This window comes from Anticarsia gemmatalis, chromosome Z, assembly GCF_050436995.1.
Source record: "Anticarsia gemmatalis isolate Benzon Research Colony breed Stoneville strain chromosome Z, ilAntGemm2 primary, whole genome shotgun sequence".
Lineage (NCBI taxonomy): Eukaryota > Metazoa > Arthropoda > Insecta > Lepidoptera > Erebidae > Anticarsia > Anticarsia gemmatalis.
Genome location: NC_134776.1, coordinates 12,452,355 through 12,469,999, shown reverse-complemented (window position 1 = coordinate 12,469,999; position 17,645 = coordinate 12,452,355). Strand labels below are relative to the sequence as shown.

The 17,645-nt window shown below is 35.4% G+C and overlaps 1 protein-coding gene across 1 annotated transcript in view; it reads left to right on the top strand.

The window, feature by feature from the left end:
- Window positions 1–17,645, top strand: part of LOC142986375 (glutamate receptor 1-like) — a 77,549-nt gene that overhangs the window by 27,207 nt on the left and 32,697 nt on the right. Inside the window, exons 3-4 of the mRNA XM_076134844.1 lie at window positions 3,371–3,498; window positions 5,092–5,221. Of these exons, the coding sequence (XP_075990959.1) occupies window positions 3,371–3,498; window positions 5,092–5,221 (258 nt within the window). The remainder of the gene's footprint in view (window positions 1–3,370; window positions 3,499–5,091; window positions 5,222–17,645) is intronic.

Genomic DNA, 17,645 nt, shown 5'->3' with positions numbered 1-17,645 from the left:
TTGTTTTTGAGTTCTGACCTTTACGGTTTGACAATAAACGCGTTCTTGAACTTTAAATATCTTTAAATGTCAACTTTATTGGATAATTAGATTAATTATTAAATAAACTTGATATTTGACCAACGAAGTTGCTAGTGGTGAGTCCTTTACCACATAATAATTCGAATCCAGGACATACACCTTTGACTTTTAGAAGTCGTATGCGTATTAGAAACTAATTGACCCGCTTTACTGCGAAGGAAAGCGTAGAGATCATACCTGAAACTTCTTTGAAGTTATGTAAAGTGTGGGAAACTTGTGTGAGAGCTGTTTGAACGGCTTGTATTCTAGGTCAATGTGGTATCAAATTCGTAAACTTAGCATCTTGGAAACGCTTATCTTGTGTTTTCACGGGAAACCTATACATATGCAGCTGCGGTTACGAACTGGCTGGGGTTGAACAATAACATTACCAGTTTAACACTCGATATCAAAGATTCTTCCGTATTTTGAAGTCTTGGATCTGAGCTTAGTTAGTTTTTTGTCTGTGGAATAATAATTTTCCCGTAGCCATTTTTAACTTAACCATTAAAGTGTTTATTATGAGCGTCAGGCTGCATGTCGTTACCGCAGCACGCAGCGACACTTTCTGTCGCTTTCGGTCTGCGGTGCCTTTGAACAATTATCGAGTGTTGTAAAGCGAAACGATTTTAATGTCATTATTTACTTTTAAACCAGCTTATTAACAATAAATTTTAATTTATTCAGAAAATGATAAAGTAACTGACTATTCGATGTTGTGTTAAACAGGCATTTAATTAAAACTATCAATCAATTAATTCTTTTGACGCGCAGGTTAATGTGTTGTTTTGTATAATTGAGGTTGCAATTATGGCTTGTTTTGTTCTGGTATTTCATTCGATACCTTACGTGGCAAAAGATTTTGGTCTATTTATACACCTAATTAAGCTTATTTACGCGATTTAATTATCTCAACATTGTATCGCTAAATTAATTGCGTAGTACATTAATGGGTCTTGGCTATTTTTGTACGTCTAAAATAAACGAAATGGTAATGGTCGCTAACTTATATCATAAAAATAACTGTTTAAATTTAAATTAAATTGCCCATACAAAAATAACAGACAAGAAAATGCTAGATCTAGCACGTAGCCTCAAAAGTCACTCCATAATTACATCTCGTATCAAAACAATGCTTCTTATAATTATTTTTAATACCAAATTTCCTTTGGCTAATCAATCTGATCGCTAAGCCCGCGCAGCTTTCCTTTCTCGTTTTACCTTTATTACTAACCCTAGTTAATCCGAAAAAATAATGCACAAAATTATTAATATCCTCAGAGGTTTTAGTCTACCACCATTGTGGTAAACGATATTATAAACAATCAATGTCTTTACCTTAATAGGCGGTGTCGCTATAAAATTTAAGCGAAATTATGAAACAAGGGTGACGCTCCGTTTTAATAAAGTTACAGCCAATAAACTGTCGGTTATTAACTTATTAAATTTCAATGAAAGCCGACGTTGTGATATCTATATAACAAGAGAATGATGTCTGGTGGTAAATTACGTTTGCATTGTACACGAGAATGTAACGTTACCAAGTTTCTTCAGAAATTTTCCAACAATATTCTGAATGTTCTCCGTGCGGTTGCTTTCAGAAATGTCTTGGAGATTTGTTGACATTTTGATGTGTTGACAAGATCGTTGAAGTTTAGTATCAACAGCTTATGAAATAATCATTTTTAATATGTCCTGGCTGGTTTGTGTGGGTAGCATTTTATCACCAAAGCTACTTTCTTAACGTATTCATAAGGGTTTATTTTTAAGTGTTTCTTTTCAAACAGATCCACATAAATAGCCACACGTGTAAGATTTAAGTATGTTTACTTTCATAGTGAGTACTTTCACTACGAGATCGTCATAGAAGCATCCTTCTATTACGAAAACCTGCAAAACGTATCAACAAAACAATATTTTTACTCATTTTTGTTTTTCGTATAATCGATTATGTCCCTTCGGAACATTAGATGATGATGAAATAGCGCAGCGGGGGCCTACGTCACGGAGAATATCCGCTTCCTCAGACCGCTTTTTATCCCTGGATAGTCAGCTCTCGAGGGATAGAGTAAAATATTCTTCTCGTTATTCTAGCGCGCTTTAACAGGTCGAACATTTTGCTGTGTTATAACTATCAAGGAAAATGTTGACGTATTTTATCAGTTAATTTATTAAGCTTGTTCTGCGTAAGGACTTATTCTACGAGTGAGAGTAAGCACCTGGTTACTACTGCTCTCAAATACATCATCGTGACATGTGTTGTGTTGTATTTCATGAAAATGTAGTGTCACTAATTAATATTATATACTTAATAGGAAAAACTTAAGTTCTAACTTAAAAAGTGATTTTGCATCAAAAAATATTTTATAGTTACCGTTTAATCAGTCGGATAAATATCTATCATCATGTGTGAAAAAATGTTCTTACTTTGTATACTATGAAGTAAAAACCAAATATAAAGCCAAAAAAATCCTGCCGTATCCGTAGTCTCGCAGATATGAAATGCTAAAATAACGTCGAACAAAAACATCCATTATTTTCCGAAGAATTACTAGATCATTGTTATTAATAGACACTCAGCGAGGTACCTTCTGCCAATGTAATTGCACCCTAATTCGATTACCTTAAAAGCCTGTCAGAGAAGCTAAATTTAATGAACTTGAAAATAAAGTGAATTGTCTTATTTAATCCGTTTTCGCCTTCTATATTTTTTCTCCTCCGTTTGAAGGGTCTATAAAAACTATTTTTTAAGCGAGTCCTTTGAGAATTGCCTCACAATGCAGTAGAATAAAGAACCCAACTTTATTTTTATACTTTTAATTATTAGACACTCAACAAAATAGGTAAAATGTTTTTTTTATTTTAACCCGATACATTAACTTAATTAAAGTAGTTACTAAACTGATTTAAACTATAAAATCCTATTTAATTTGTTAAGACTGGACCGTAACGTTACCATTATATCTATTGTGTTGTTAAAATTATCTTAGAGGCTATTGAACTTACTGTATTTAAAAAACTGCAAAGCAGACACTACAAAACACTACAATGCAAATAAAAAGTTATAATTTACGCCCTAAATGAACACCATACATCGTCTCTAAGCATATATTAGCTATGCTACCCGTACACACATAAAACCACGCCTTTTGTCCCATAGGGGTACACTGTGCTACTCATTTCAAGAATACTCTCTAACTCATGGACAAACGTCTAAAATATTATTTAGTAACCAGTCCACTTACTTACGAACGTTCAACGTTAGTACTAAAATGATGAAAGTATTTAAAACATTTGTGTTTATGTACAGTATGCAACCAGTTCGCGCGCGGAGTGTTCGCAATGCTCGGCGCGGTAACTCCGGAATCTTTCGACACCCTACACTCGTACACAAACACATTCCAGATGCCTTTCGTCACCCCCTGGTTCCCGGAAAAGGTATGTATAATATGAAATGTATTATCTAGTTTAGTTTATTTTACTTGTCTTTGTAGGCATTGGGCAAGTTGTCCTAAGTCTTTCCGACGTTTTCAATTCTAAATCTAGGAACTGTTTACTTACTGAGGACGAATATAAGCTACTTTGCTTTGTGTTAACTATGGATTGCAATTTCAAATTAAACACAAATAATTATGACGTAATAATCAAAGATATCAATCTATCTATCTGTAATTTTTGACAGAACATTGAATATTACAAAAAAATAAAGTTACAAAAAAATAACAGAATTTTCAGAAATAATTGTTGTTCCTTCAGCTGTTCTAATTAAATAAAAACTAACGTAAAATGTCTTAATCTAGTAAAATAACAACAAATGTTGTGGTGTACACAGATACGACACTGGCAGTGTTTACACGTTTCTCAAAATTAACACATAGGTATCTCTATTCAAGAAAATTTTCGTCTATTCCTAGGTTAGACAAAGTATCTATTTGCTATTTGCTTATACGTATTCAGAACAAAAGTATTCTACTATCTAGGCTAATAGTCCGAGCTAAAGAGCCACATTGGTAGCGACATGTTGACTTAAACATACCAATTGTGCTTAAGTACATATTTAGGAAGGAAATTAGCAACACACATTTAATGTTCCACAAGATTACTTTGAATACTCTTAAAAGCTTGTTACGGGTGCGTTCTCTTAAATGTCTTGCTCCCCTCTTTGACGGCGGTCATGACTGTGTTATTTGAGAACCTCAGTCTAAAGTATCTAAAGCTTTGTAAAACATTCGTGTAATAGATCATTTTATACCGTTTTAAGAATAAGAATTTCGTCTAAATACTACTTACATTCGTTTGCACTAAGATATCAAAGCTTTTCTTGCATTTTCTTACTAAGATAGTGCAATCTCAATCTGCTGTTGTTCTTTGAGAATATACCATGTTTTATAAGAAGCTAAATTACAATGCTCCTGCTATCAAAACATTTCATAGAAAAGAGACGCTAACTAAAGCTGTGAGGATGTCAAAGTTTTTTCACTTGGCCTCACTATAACTGACTCAATCCACTGCTAGCTTTGATGAATATAAATGGTCGCAGTACGGCAAACTCGACTGTTCTCAACGAGTGCCTTAAGGATTTTGCTGACAGATTCACGCTCATTCAATTTTTATCTTATTATTTTATCTTTAATACTGACAAAAACTCAACATTATGGCATCGGATTATGTGTTTGTTTTAAGTAAAATAAATTAGGCAAAATAATATATCGTATAGAATTCAATAGAAATATTATCTATAGCAGCATAACCTGCTATGAATAATATTTAAAGAATTGATCTGACCTAATTGCAATGCGTCTAATATTGGTTCGAAATAAATGAATTATTAAAGCAATCCTTAAAATATACAGGTGTTAGGCTCCATATTCTGAGTAACATTTGTAATAGAACAAGCAAAAATATACTTAAAGCCACATAATGAATATGTCTGCCTCAAATATATTTTACTCTTGAGATAACACTAACATATTCAAATATTCTGACGCCTACGTAATGTACAAAATCTCAAGCAAGGTTTCTGTTTGACAGGTCATCCCGCCATCATCCGGTCTAATCGACCACGCAGTGAGCATGCGACCAGATTACCATAAAGCGATCGTCGACACAATCCTATATTATGGATGGAAGGAAATCATTTACATGTACGACTCACACGATGGTAAGTAGTAGCCACTTCTATAATATAAAATTATGTTCGTTCTGATACTGTAATTTTTGAGGTACTTGCCACGACTGCTGAAACTATTTTAAAACTGAATTTTAATATGAAAGTTGGGAATTTTCCCTCGCCTACTACATGAAAATTTGTCGAACTCAAATTCTCATCATGATTGTCTGCGACTCATTTAATGAATATTTTCAACCAAACAATGAACCAGACTGACAACTTTCACAAGGTTTTTACTACAACTACAACATATAAAAAGAAGTAAATTTTGATGATCATAATATAATCATTGATTTGGTCAAAAAAGTTTCTACTTTCATACTAACATAGTATAAACTTTACCGAAAGTCTTTATGAGTCTTTGTACTGGTAAATACAAGCTTTTAAACTTTCGCGTTGCATGACTAGGTAATATCTAATATTACACTGGTCTGACTGTCACTCAGTATTCTTCCACCGCTAATGCACCTTGGGAGATACGTCAAATAAATAAACAAACAAAGCATGTTTTTGTTTCATGAAAATATAACCTGTTCCCGTCCCACTGTTGGGCAAGAGGTGGGCCATGATTCCACTACGCTGGCCTAGTTTGGCTTTGGAACTCTGCATTGATGGAAGGCCTTTGACAAAAAACTCAGTCATGTAAGGTTTTGTTCACCGTTGAAACAAGTGATAATAGGCACATAACTACGAAAAATCATTGGTGTTTTGGGTTCGAACCGCCGACAACCTGCGTACAATTATATTATTTTATTAATCTGTAAAATCAAATTATAGAGCGCAGAGTTTACATTATTTTTGTGATCACTATTCGCTACGATCACACTGTTATTGGTTTTACATATTATATTACGGTAGTATAACCTGATACTATGTAATTTGATTGGATACGATCGATGTCCACGTGTAAGCACATTTTCCATCACGTTCTCGTAAATGTAGGGGGATTTCATGAACGGTTAATTTATGGCACGCATTTAAATAAATTATGCCATGATGATACATTATTACTGAAGCTGAATAAAAACTACAGACTACATTATAAAGCATAATTAAGTCAACGGTGCATACATATATGAAATTTTATGATCTTATATTAACACAAGTATCATTTTTTATTAATTTCTGTGTTGTTTGCAAAAACTGGTGTCGTTTGAATTACATTAAAATCTTAGAAAAGTAGATGCTTTATAAAAAAAATTGGGTCCTTTTAATTATTTAAGTACTTATTTTTTTATGTACATAGCCAGATTGTTATTGAGTATGTTTATATGAAAAGGTGATGTTCTTTTTTAAAGTAAAGGAATCACAAAAAAGCGACGAATTTCGTTATGTTCTATAACTTTCTTTAAAATACAACCTTTATGATTACAAACAACTACGATTTGTCTACAGAACAAAGCGTTTGTAATCTTGTAATCATGTTCTTTGTTTGCAAAGATTAGTAAAAAAATCTACTTAAATGACAGTATAAAAATTTATATTACTTAGATAATCATACACGATTCTAATTGATGCATTTAAAATAAGCTAACGTCTTACACGATTGAAAAGTTCACATGCGGGAACATCAAGATAATCTCCGGACGCAAATGAAATTGTAAGGTTGATAAAAATTAATTAAACCGACACAAGGTTAATAAAGACACTTCCCTTATAAGCATCACAAACACAGTTTTAAGGTTTGAATTTAACCCGCAATTATGGTAAGCAAATTCAGTGCAATCCACCCGGAGATAACAAAACTGAGAAGGCAGTATCCGTGTTGTTTTTTCGGATTAACTTTTTAATATCAGTGAATATTAAGATAAAAGGGGGACAAGGAACGGGGTGAGCATCGCGAACTCGAGGCTTACTATTCTCTTTATCGTTTTGCTTTACAACAGAAAACGGCGGTTTTATAAATCGTAAATTGTACCGCTCGCCGGGGATTACAACGGAGCTGACTCCACCGATAATAAAATGTCGACACGAAAGAGATTGCGGTGAAAACGTTGGCCGGAGCTAATAGTGGCTGCAGTCTCTTTAATGGGGTGCCTATCACCGATAGAAATGCGCCAACTTTTAATTCACTTCACATTTTGTTAGATATTCTCATATTTAACTATTTTTAAAATCCTCTTAAAACCTTTTTAACTCTCAGCCAAGAAATGACAAGAAATATTCTTTCCTCGTGCCGAAGAGAGTGGTGCAAAAAGACAGGTTTATTGGCTAGCGGATGAGTGCCCTAGGTAAGGCTGACGGTACAGGGGACAGCCAGTACAAATATTACACCAGTTCTATAAATCAAATGAATGTAAAAATGCAGAATATGAATGGACTCAACTAGTATATTGTGCTCTATTCTCTCACTAGAATTGCCAGTGCTCGTTAGCTACGTGATTGGACCGAAAAAAATGTTAAATTGTTCGCTGCACATGACGCTATTTGTCACCGATAGTGTTCTCATTTTATATAGATGAGCTTTTAATAAAGCTCATACTGAACACACTAGGTGCGAGATTACACGAGTCCTGATGAATTTTCAGCAACGCTGAACTATCTATTCTAATATTTTTCATCCTATTTTCGAATTCCCTAAGCTTTTGTAGGAGGCAATAAATAATATTTATAGTACAGGAGCCGAACACCTCATTCGGGCCCGCCCTGCCGCCGAGTTATGAAACTTCGCTGGATTTATAAGCAAAGAGCCAGCTAACAACTAAACATGTATCACGAAACGATCAACTTTTGCGCAGGTTATATACCAAGAGAAAATTTCCTCTTGAAGAATTTTCATTTTATCGACACCGAAACTGCGGGATTACGGCAGTTTCCCTCCAGTAGTGCACATAATGTAACAGATTACACATTATAGTATCCGGTCGAGGATGGGACCACTTGTATCGTATGTAAAGGAGAGGGCGGGTTTGCAACGGACTCTTTAACAATCTGCATTATTGTCAGCCCTGGCGCGGTTTATGTAAAACGATGGAAAAAACAACATCTAAAACTGGATAAAAATTTTGTGCCGATTGAATGCTGATTGATATGTAAATTCACCAAAAACTGTTTAACGACAAACAAAAGCATTGCAAACAAAAAGTGACCGCGGACCGATTTTAAACTAGAATCTATAACTGGCATTTACGTACGCCATTGGAAATATCCGTCATGGCGTTTTATGGCAGGCGGTGCGGTTCGAGTACATACGGTGGAATTTCATTCGATTATCACAACGCGTTTGTCGACTTGACCGTAAAGTTTTACGTGCTCTCATAGGATTGCGGAACCACCGTTCTAGAGCTGCACCTAATGATATTACTGAGTATTTCTTTCTCATTGCACCAGTTTGCTTTGCTCGTTAGCCTCGGAATCGCAAAAGAGAATTGCTAGGGGTTAATCAAAATTGATACCGGTTCTGACTTAAACCGTGGCTAAGATTGTCTTTATTTCGATTTCTGTTAAAATCGTTTACTGGAACTTTAACTTGATTTATACGGTATTAAAGTTGTTTAAAACTTCAAGGTCGTTATTTGGAATTAAGTTCATAACTTTGGCTTTCATAGGGACTATCCGAGGCTGACTTTGAATTCTGATTTACAGTGAAATAAAGGTGAAACTTAGTAGGATTAGATAAAATTGAGATGTTTATATTACGGAGTCAAAGTGTTAACTTTGTTTATTAGAATATATTCTAAGACACGAACTTCTTGAGTAAAATATTAAATTTATTTCTTATAATTTTATTATGCGCAGTAGTATCATTATGTATTAGCAGATAATATTTAGCGTCAGCTGAAACTCGAAAATACTTAAAATATATTATGTATGTTATATTCCAGTTTTTTTTATAAGTTACTGAAATAGATGAAAAAAACAAAAGACGCCTTATAAACACATTCCATTTGACAAAATTTGCATATCGATACCACTGTATGAACGACTACTGATATTTTTTTGTCGAAATCGAAATAAGTAGGTACTAAAAAAATCCTTATCATATTTTCTTATTATTTTAAAACAAAATTCAAACGTTATTTTCTTTCATACTTTACGATTTTCGCAGTTGTGACAGAATTATGAATGCTGTGAATTTTGTAGTCATTTGAATTATATCCGCCCCGAGGTGCAAATTCACGATATTCAAGATAATTCTATCTCTGAACAGAGTACAGTTTATTTCGTAGTTTACAAGAATGATAACTCTTAAATATATTCATTATAATATGTGCAACATGTCATTGTTGTTGCTGTCGATTTGCATTTAAAATTGCATATAGCACAATACTGTAAAATTTAAAAACTAAAATGTGTTAAAAATACAACAACACAACAAAAACCGTTGACGAATGCCTTTTAACAAAATCGACCAAGCGTTGTAAAACATTTCTATAAAATTAAACGTATTGTGTACGCTGTACTTTTATTACATATTCTAAAATAAATATCCATAGCATAAAAATATTTTTCAACTTTCAGCGATTTTATTTCCAATTTAATTTCCGGGAACAAAGCAAAGATTTGTTCTACTCTTATAGAACTTAAGTGTAGGCCACTATACCGCGTGCTTCTAAGCCGTTTTTCTCGTGGGCCAAGTTTATTTTGTGAGTAGCAAAAGTCGCGACGTGGCCGACGAATATTGCGTAAAATCAATCACAACGTTGAACTTGTCGGCCATTCGAGGGCTCGGGGAAAAATGTTAAGAATTTTTCTTCCCCATCGCGGAGAAGATAGGCTCACAGATTGGGTTTTAAAAGAAAGCAAAACCTTCATCTTTAAAAGCGAAACTCGATGTTTGTTTTCCGTGACATCTTTATGTATTTAGGCACGCTACCATTTAAAGAGAGAAAGCTAAACGGCCTCCTTTATCATTATTTTTAGACATAAAATGGTGAAGAGCCGACACGTACACTTTTGCGAGTCATTTCATGTTTCCTAACAGTAAAAACAGAATCCTATTTAGGCAGCGCGTGCCAAATTTTATTAATCTAAGTGAGATGAAATATTCATTCAGTGTCATAGTTGCTATTTATGTTTTCCAGCAAAATTACCTTACATTTTATGGATTCCTTCTTAAAATTATAAGTTACTTTTGTGCTACTAAATAAGAGTGAAGATTCTACGTGTATATAATTACTTATAGATTCTCATTGACATCTTACTCAACCCTTATTACCTTATCGATGGTTCATATGAAACTAAATCAGGTAGTACTTACCTACCTAGTCTAATAAATAAAAATCGTCTCATAAAAATATCACAACCAATGTGTTAAAACATCAAAGTATGTTTAAGAATACAATTTCTATTCTTACTTTCACTATTCGGAAAACCTAGAAATATTTTTTGATGTTTTCAGAGGGCTGATATTTCCCTTCTTTGGTATTTTATAGCCTTGTTCCCGTAACAAAAATGGAAGCTTATCATATTAACTTCTGTTAGGTATACCTAGATACAATTCTTATATAAGTACTTTTAAGAAATTGAGTACCTAACAATAGAAAAATACTATTTCTTTACTTTTTTCGACTTTTCCTCCTTGAATATTATTTTAACCAAGTTGAAGAACCACTATTTAAACGAAGTAACATTCTACAAATAAATTGAAGAGAAGTAGAATACTCCAAATGCTATCTTAGTGCCTTACTAGCTTCTGCCCGCGCCATTGTTCGGGTGAAAAGGTTCCTCAGGATATAATGTATCGTAAGTGTTAGTCCATTTACAAAGTTTTGTCGTGATTGAGTAACAGTCATCTGTCCAAATATCCAAACTATTTTTTTTATATTTGCAAGGTGGCTCTTGCACGGCGCATATGCATATAACTTGGTTTTACAAACTCCGCCTGTCAGTATCAATACGGGAAATTTGACGTTAGCAAGAAGTGCGGTGTGAGAAAAATCGGATTACTTCAAACGCTTGTTGCAAGTCGTCGGTGTAACGTAGCTTTACAAAGCTAGTTGCTATATAAAATGGACGGGATTCGTAGCGTTCAATTTTCATCCCTAGTTCAATATAATTTAGGATCAGATGCACCACTTTTGGACCAGCGTTATCACGTATCTCAGTTGACAAATAGTGAACGTCAACGTACATTGCTGCTTCGGCGTAACGCGTTAATTACTATAACCTAAGAGGGAAATCCATGCACAGTGGAATGGCTTTCAAATAGTTGCTAACTCAAATACTTGATAGCCTCCTAGTAACGTTTAGTGGAATGTGGAAAACAGACAGTTTTTTTTTAATATGTTTGCGGACACTTTATCTGTTAGATAGGTTCTCCGAAACAAATCCATAAGTTATGACTGGCCCTTAGTTTCTAAAGCGCATCAATTTTAATTAATCACAATTTTTTAGTAACTTCTACGATAGGTTGACTTAAACTCGCCCTAATAACAAAAACCTTAATTAGTTTACATATAGTCTGCCAATATTAACTCAAAAATAACATTTATTACAGTAAAATACACATTACAAAATAAAACACATCGAAACAATTTCTTTGAAGCGGCGAAGTAAAAAACTAATTTCATTACGCAAAACGAAAAAAATATAACGAAATATTGATATTGAAATGGCTGAAGATTAGAATCAGCATGTGCCGTGAACTGAGCATTGAGATCATATCGTATTCAATTTATTCAAGACGGGACTGCAGGTGGATGCATGGGGCTGGGATAACGGTATGTCACTTACAAATATCGCGACGCACTTTGCATTAGCAGGCGATATTAGCGATTGCTCACTCAGAGTTGTGAAATTATATCTGTTTCTATGAAGAACATGGTATGATCAAGCTTGTCTCTTGAATCCTTTTTGTACTGTGATTATCTCACGGATCCTACTGCCTACCAGCCTATGGTGTTAATTGGAGTCTCAATATTTTTCGTCCATCCTAACGAGTTGCTCTTTAAATACTTTGAACTATTTTCGTGCTTACAATGATTCAAAATTTGCTTTTGTTTAAAAGTGGGCAAAGCCTCTAAAATGTATACTCCCAAACGGCGGACCAAAAGTCATGAAACTCTTGAGAAAGTATGTCCATAGTGGATGTACGTATTTCATCTAATTACCACTTTACTGTACTAGCAAAGCGACCAGTAACTGAATGAAATGAAAAAGAAAATATCGTAGGTAACAAATTCTAACTTAACGTAACGAATAACGTACAATTTAAAAAACGAGACAGACTTCAACAAAATTGTGCACACAATTATGTTTTATTTATTAAGTACCACTTCGGTTGAGTCCTCATAATTTTCCGGCAGAAGGTAAAAAATAATATAATGTCGAGCCGTGCACTCCTCCGCGGTGTAATATCAAAATGTGAATTTATTGCAAATAACAGAGAAATTGATATTTATGCACTGTCGTAAATTGTTGCGAGGAAAAGAAACCTTCACTTGACTTCGCAACCCCGAAATAAATAAGAGGGCCAAGTGTACGGTGACTTAACTGGCTTAAAGGCCACCTTCCGATTATAACCGCCTGGTGCCCGGTGTTGGGCTATTTCAACGTTTTCTAATTAAATTTATTTCAAAAAGTTTGTTTTGTAAACTTGCAGAATAACGTCTGGTTGTGCAAGTTAGGTGTACGTTTGTAATCAAATTAATGGATGTTTTGACTTGCCTACAAATATTTCCCTATCATTGCTGATAATGTCGCTAAAGTGTAGCTCACTAATTATTTCCTTTTATGTTTTGATGGATGCCGCCATAGAGAACGGCTTATCACCTTAAGATGCTTGTTTGTTATAAGCATTACCGTCTACAGAGACCCATAATATAGATTACAAACGCTTCTAATAAGCGACATGATTTCAACTTGGATTTGATTGCAAACCATTTGATATATAATCTATGGGGTTGCACGCTATAGGAAGGAATTAAATGTAGCTGAAAGCAGACAATCGGTTGGGCAGTAGCCGAGATCAAATGAGATCCGTTCAATTCCCTTTGGGATATAGAACCCTAATTATGTAATGACATTCCCCATTAAAGTCTATCTGTCGAACGCCATTGTTTTTATGTCATTGGGATTCGTAATTAATTCCGCAAGTCATGAGTCTGATAGAACGTTATTTACTTTGAGTTATTAGGGTCTCAACCGTGGCCCCAAGGCGCTTCAAGGGTACGCTTCTACTAAGGCTATTGAAGAAGTTGTATACATTTTAATTTATGAACAATAATTAATATTAATTGCGTTTACTGTTTGTTTCAAAAAGCACTGAATCGCAAGTACTTTGAAAAACAAGAGACGACTTATCATCATCGTGGTGACTATCAATCTTGGCGTTTATGAACTCTTTCGACCTAGTTATTTTACTCAAGCTATTAGTTATAACTTCAGCAATTAACCTATTCATTTTAATAATTCATATGTAGTTGAAAAACTACGCTGATTTACACTACCAAGTATTAACTAAACGGCTTCTGTTTGATGACGACCAAGGCCGTAGTTTTTCCGATCTCTTTTCAAAGCATGCGGTCAACTAGCTTGCTAAGTGGTCACTTGACTGACCGAGTTGAAAATAGCATCATTTTGTCCTTGAATGCAGTATTTACATTAAAAGGCGCTACTAAGTGCTTACTTCGCTGAAAAACACATACGTCACAAAATTCGTGATAAGATAGGACGAAAAAGAAAATATTACCGAAATTAATTTTATTAGTGTTCAGAATGCAGAAGTTGTGGTGCTTCACGCTAAATGCTAATTCATTAGACTTGTAACATTTTGCATTAAATCAAAAGACAGGAAAGATTTGTGTTTGAAAAGAAAACAGATATTGTATACATAAAAATTATCATAATTACGTTTCGAACATTAAAGTACTTTAAAAAGCTACATACATAATAACACGCCTGTTATACTCAATTGCTTAGGCTGTATGAAACACGACTACGTTTTGCTATATTTACAACATTGGTCCCATGTATTAGGGGGCGAGCTTATTGCTATTAACCGGCCATGTTACCAAATTTCGGGCAACTATTGAGAAATAGTCTAATATAGATTAGAAAAGACTTATAGTGCTATGTCCGGTACGCAGATCAAATTTCGGATATAATCATCAGCATTATTCGATTGAACTATAAAAAAAACTACGTCTTACATAACTCTTAATAACTAGAGTCAAACTAATTGTCACGCTAGTTTGTTTAGTAACAAATGGCTTTCATAAAACTCCTTGCATTTAGCAGTTCGCAAACGATGTTATTAGTTAGATTGGATCGTCGAAGCACCTTACTGCTCGAACGCTATGTATTCCTGCTAACAGCTAAGTTAATACATTTGTATTTCCATTAATATTGCCAAAGAGCAAACTGGGTTAGTATTGAAGATGTAGAAGCTGAGCTTATAGGGTATAAAGCCTCCTCCCACATGCACGATATAGTGTGATAATCCGAGATATTCATATTATTATTGAGTCTAACCCAGCTTATTCATTGCATTGATGGTTGCATTCAATAACATGTTATACATATCTAATCCTTGCTTTGATTTATGACAACAAAATACTTAGTAGATAATATACGCTATCTTTCTTAGTTGCAGAAAAATAATCTTTGAACTGACTTTCTATAATTTAAAATATTTGTGTTAGAAAATATTACGGAAAAATATTTATGCGTCTAAGATATATGACTCACAAACAAAATATTATAAAACATCGGCACTCGAGTGCAAGTTTCACACTAAATTATTACCTAACATACACGAAAGACTGTGCAAGTATTACTAATAAATCTATAATCATTTTTATAAAACTCAATGACATGTCGTAGGATACGTAATCGCTCCTCAGGTAATAATACTTTATTGTATTTAAAGGTCCCTTTAGCTTAGTGTAAGGGAAAAGGGGAAAATAAAATGGGCAAGGTGAAGCCTTTCGCTTGCCTCCCGAATCCCCTGATCCTACTGTTAGAAAGGTTTGTTCTCGTTATTCCATCAAAAGATCGGGTTTCAAATAGAACACATAATAATGTACGAACGTATCATACGTGATCAACTTACAAAAGTAATTTGCTTTAAGTATGTACTAGGGAAATTATTTACTTAGATGTGTGCTTTGAAAATTACTAGCACTTTAAATTAATGAACAAATTCACACAAGGCCATCTGATTCCAAACTACAGGTAGCACTATGGTAACTAGATAACTTTCTTTCTCTTCTTCGTAGATAAATTTACTCACCAGTGCTCATCGCAAAAAATATTTGTGCCGATTGGGATTCGAACCCACGACACGCGTTGTTTCGGTTATTGCGGCAAGGTGACTACGTTAATCGGGTTGTTTAGCTCATTTATGTTTAACTAGCTTATGCCCGCGAGGTTTGTGACTTAGGACGGAATTTTCATACAAACTTTCATCCCTTATTTAATCCACTCAGGGGTGGAATTGACCAAAATCCTTTCTTAGCGGATGCTTACGTCTTAATATCTACCTTCATGCCAAATTTCAGCCCGATCCGTCCAGTGGTTTGGGCTGTGCGTTGATAGGTCACTATGTCAGTCAATCAGTCACTCAGTCAGTCAGTCAGACATTTGAGTTTTAATAATTTAACAAGAGTGATAGAGAAAGATACACGCAGATATAAAATATTATCAATAGAATTATGAATACTATAGTTATACTGATAAGTATAACAATCAGTAATCAAGTAGCATAACGAACATTGCTCTAATAAAACAAAGCACGTTCCATTACTTGTCTCTACGCGTGAACAATGCGCTCTCGTACTTAAGCAAAACTATGTTTATTACTATCCGTAAAATACGCTGTGTGCAAGCAACATTAGGCGTTGAAATTTGCTTACGTCATTAAAATATGCACTTGACTTCCCTCTCGTTATTTATTTAAAGTACTAGAAATATTACAACAAATTATTTGTTTTTGTAGGATTTTATTCGTATTTCTGAATTATTTTAGCAATACCCAGTATTGTATTTTAAAATATGAGATCAATATTTATAAATTATTAATATTAAAGAAAATATTTACAATTACATTTTAAATTAACAACAATAAACTTACTATATATACAAATAGATAAAAAATAAATAAAAGAAACAAGTATTAAAATAGAAAAAAGAAAAAAAAAAAAAAACATGGGAAGCGCACTACGCGTCGAAGTACTCTTCCACATCGCTGTCAATCGGGAACGTTCCCAGAATGCTGGCAGCATTGCCACGTTGTATGGCAATGCTCAATCTTTGTCCCAAGAAAATGCCAGCATTCTGGTCACGGGAACTGTCGACCAGGCGTTTGGTAATGTCCTTAAAGAGTAAGTGGGCGCTAGGGCCCCATGGTCCCAGCGTCTCGACCCCAAACGGCTCAAAGACATAGTCGCCAACAAGACTACTGTATTTGCGCCGCTTGAGGTCTTCGGCAGCCGCAGCAGCAACTCCAGCAGCACCGGCCGTCCTTAAAAGATGAGACGGCGCAAGGGTGTCGACGCAAGTCGCATCCCACACCAAAGGCCGACCCATCCTCCAAGGCATCAACGACATACCGTCCGGCCTCTTCCCGTCGTCGCGCGCCAGCCCATTAGGTTCTAAGATGGCTGGCATTCCAGCGGCGGCAAGAGACCGGCGAATGATGTCGTTGAGGTGTGCGTGTCGGGGTATACGGCCAGAGCTCCTACCGCAGGAAAGACCATGGTGCCCTAGACGGTCGACAGCTTCCCCGCAGTGACAACGATGCGGAGAAACACTCGGAGCACCTAAACGCAGGCAAGTGGCGATGCGAAAAGTGGCATCGTCCAACTTCGTGCCTACGTTGGACGATGGGAGTGCCTGAAGCCAAAGCCCCGATTCCCACTCTCCCACAGCCAACAGGCGAGCACGCTCGGCGGGATTGGATGAAGTATTGATAAGGTTTTTCCTAACCAACCCGCAGAGCGGCGCGTCCCACTGTCTCTGGGAGGACAGGTTTCGGGGTAAATCAGTAGACGGAGCGGTCATCTTCCAAACGTTCACAGCGTCGGTCTTGCACGACACTTCAAAGTCAACCAGTGTAGGAATTAGAATTTTCCTGGTTAACTCTTCCGTGTCGTGGACCGAAGACAAGAACGCAGGTAGACTAATATCGGAAATTTTGCGGACGCCGAGGCCACCCAAGCGGATGGGTAGAGAGGCTTGACTACATGCTCGGTCGTCCAGGGCCACATTTAAAATTTTGCACAACATGTTTTTAATGACATTATCAATTTTAATAAGGGGTGATAGGTTCTGCCAAAAAGGTGAGGATCTGAGGGCATGGGTAAATTTAGGAACAAACAGACAATACCGAATGATAGTAAAAGCCGACTGTAAGTTAATTTTGAGAAGACGATCCGAAACTTCATTAAAATTTTGAGTTTTTTCATCTAAAAAAGGTACGAAACCTTCTTCCAGGATGGGAGACCCAAGGAGGCGAAGAGAACTGTTCCCAACA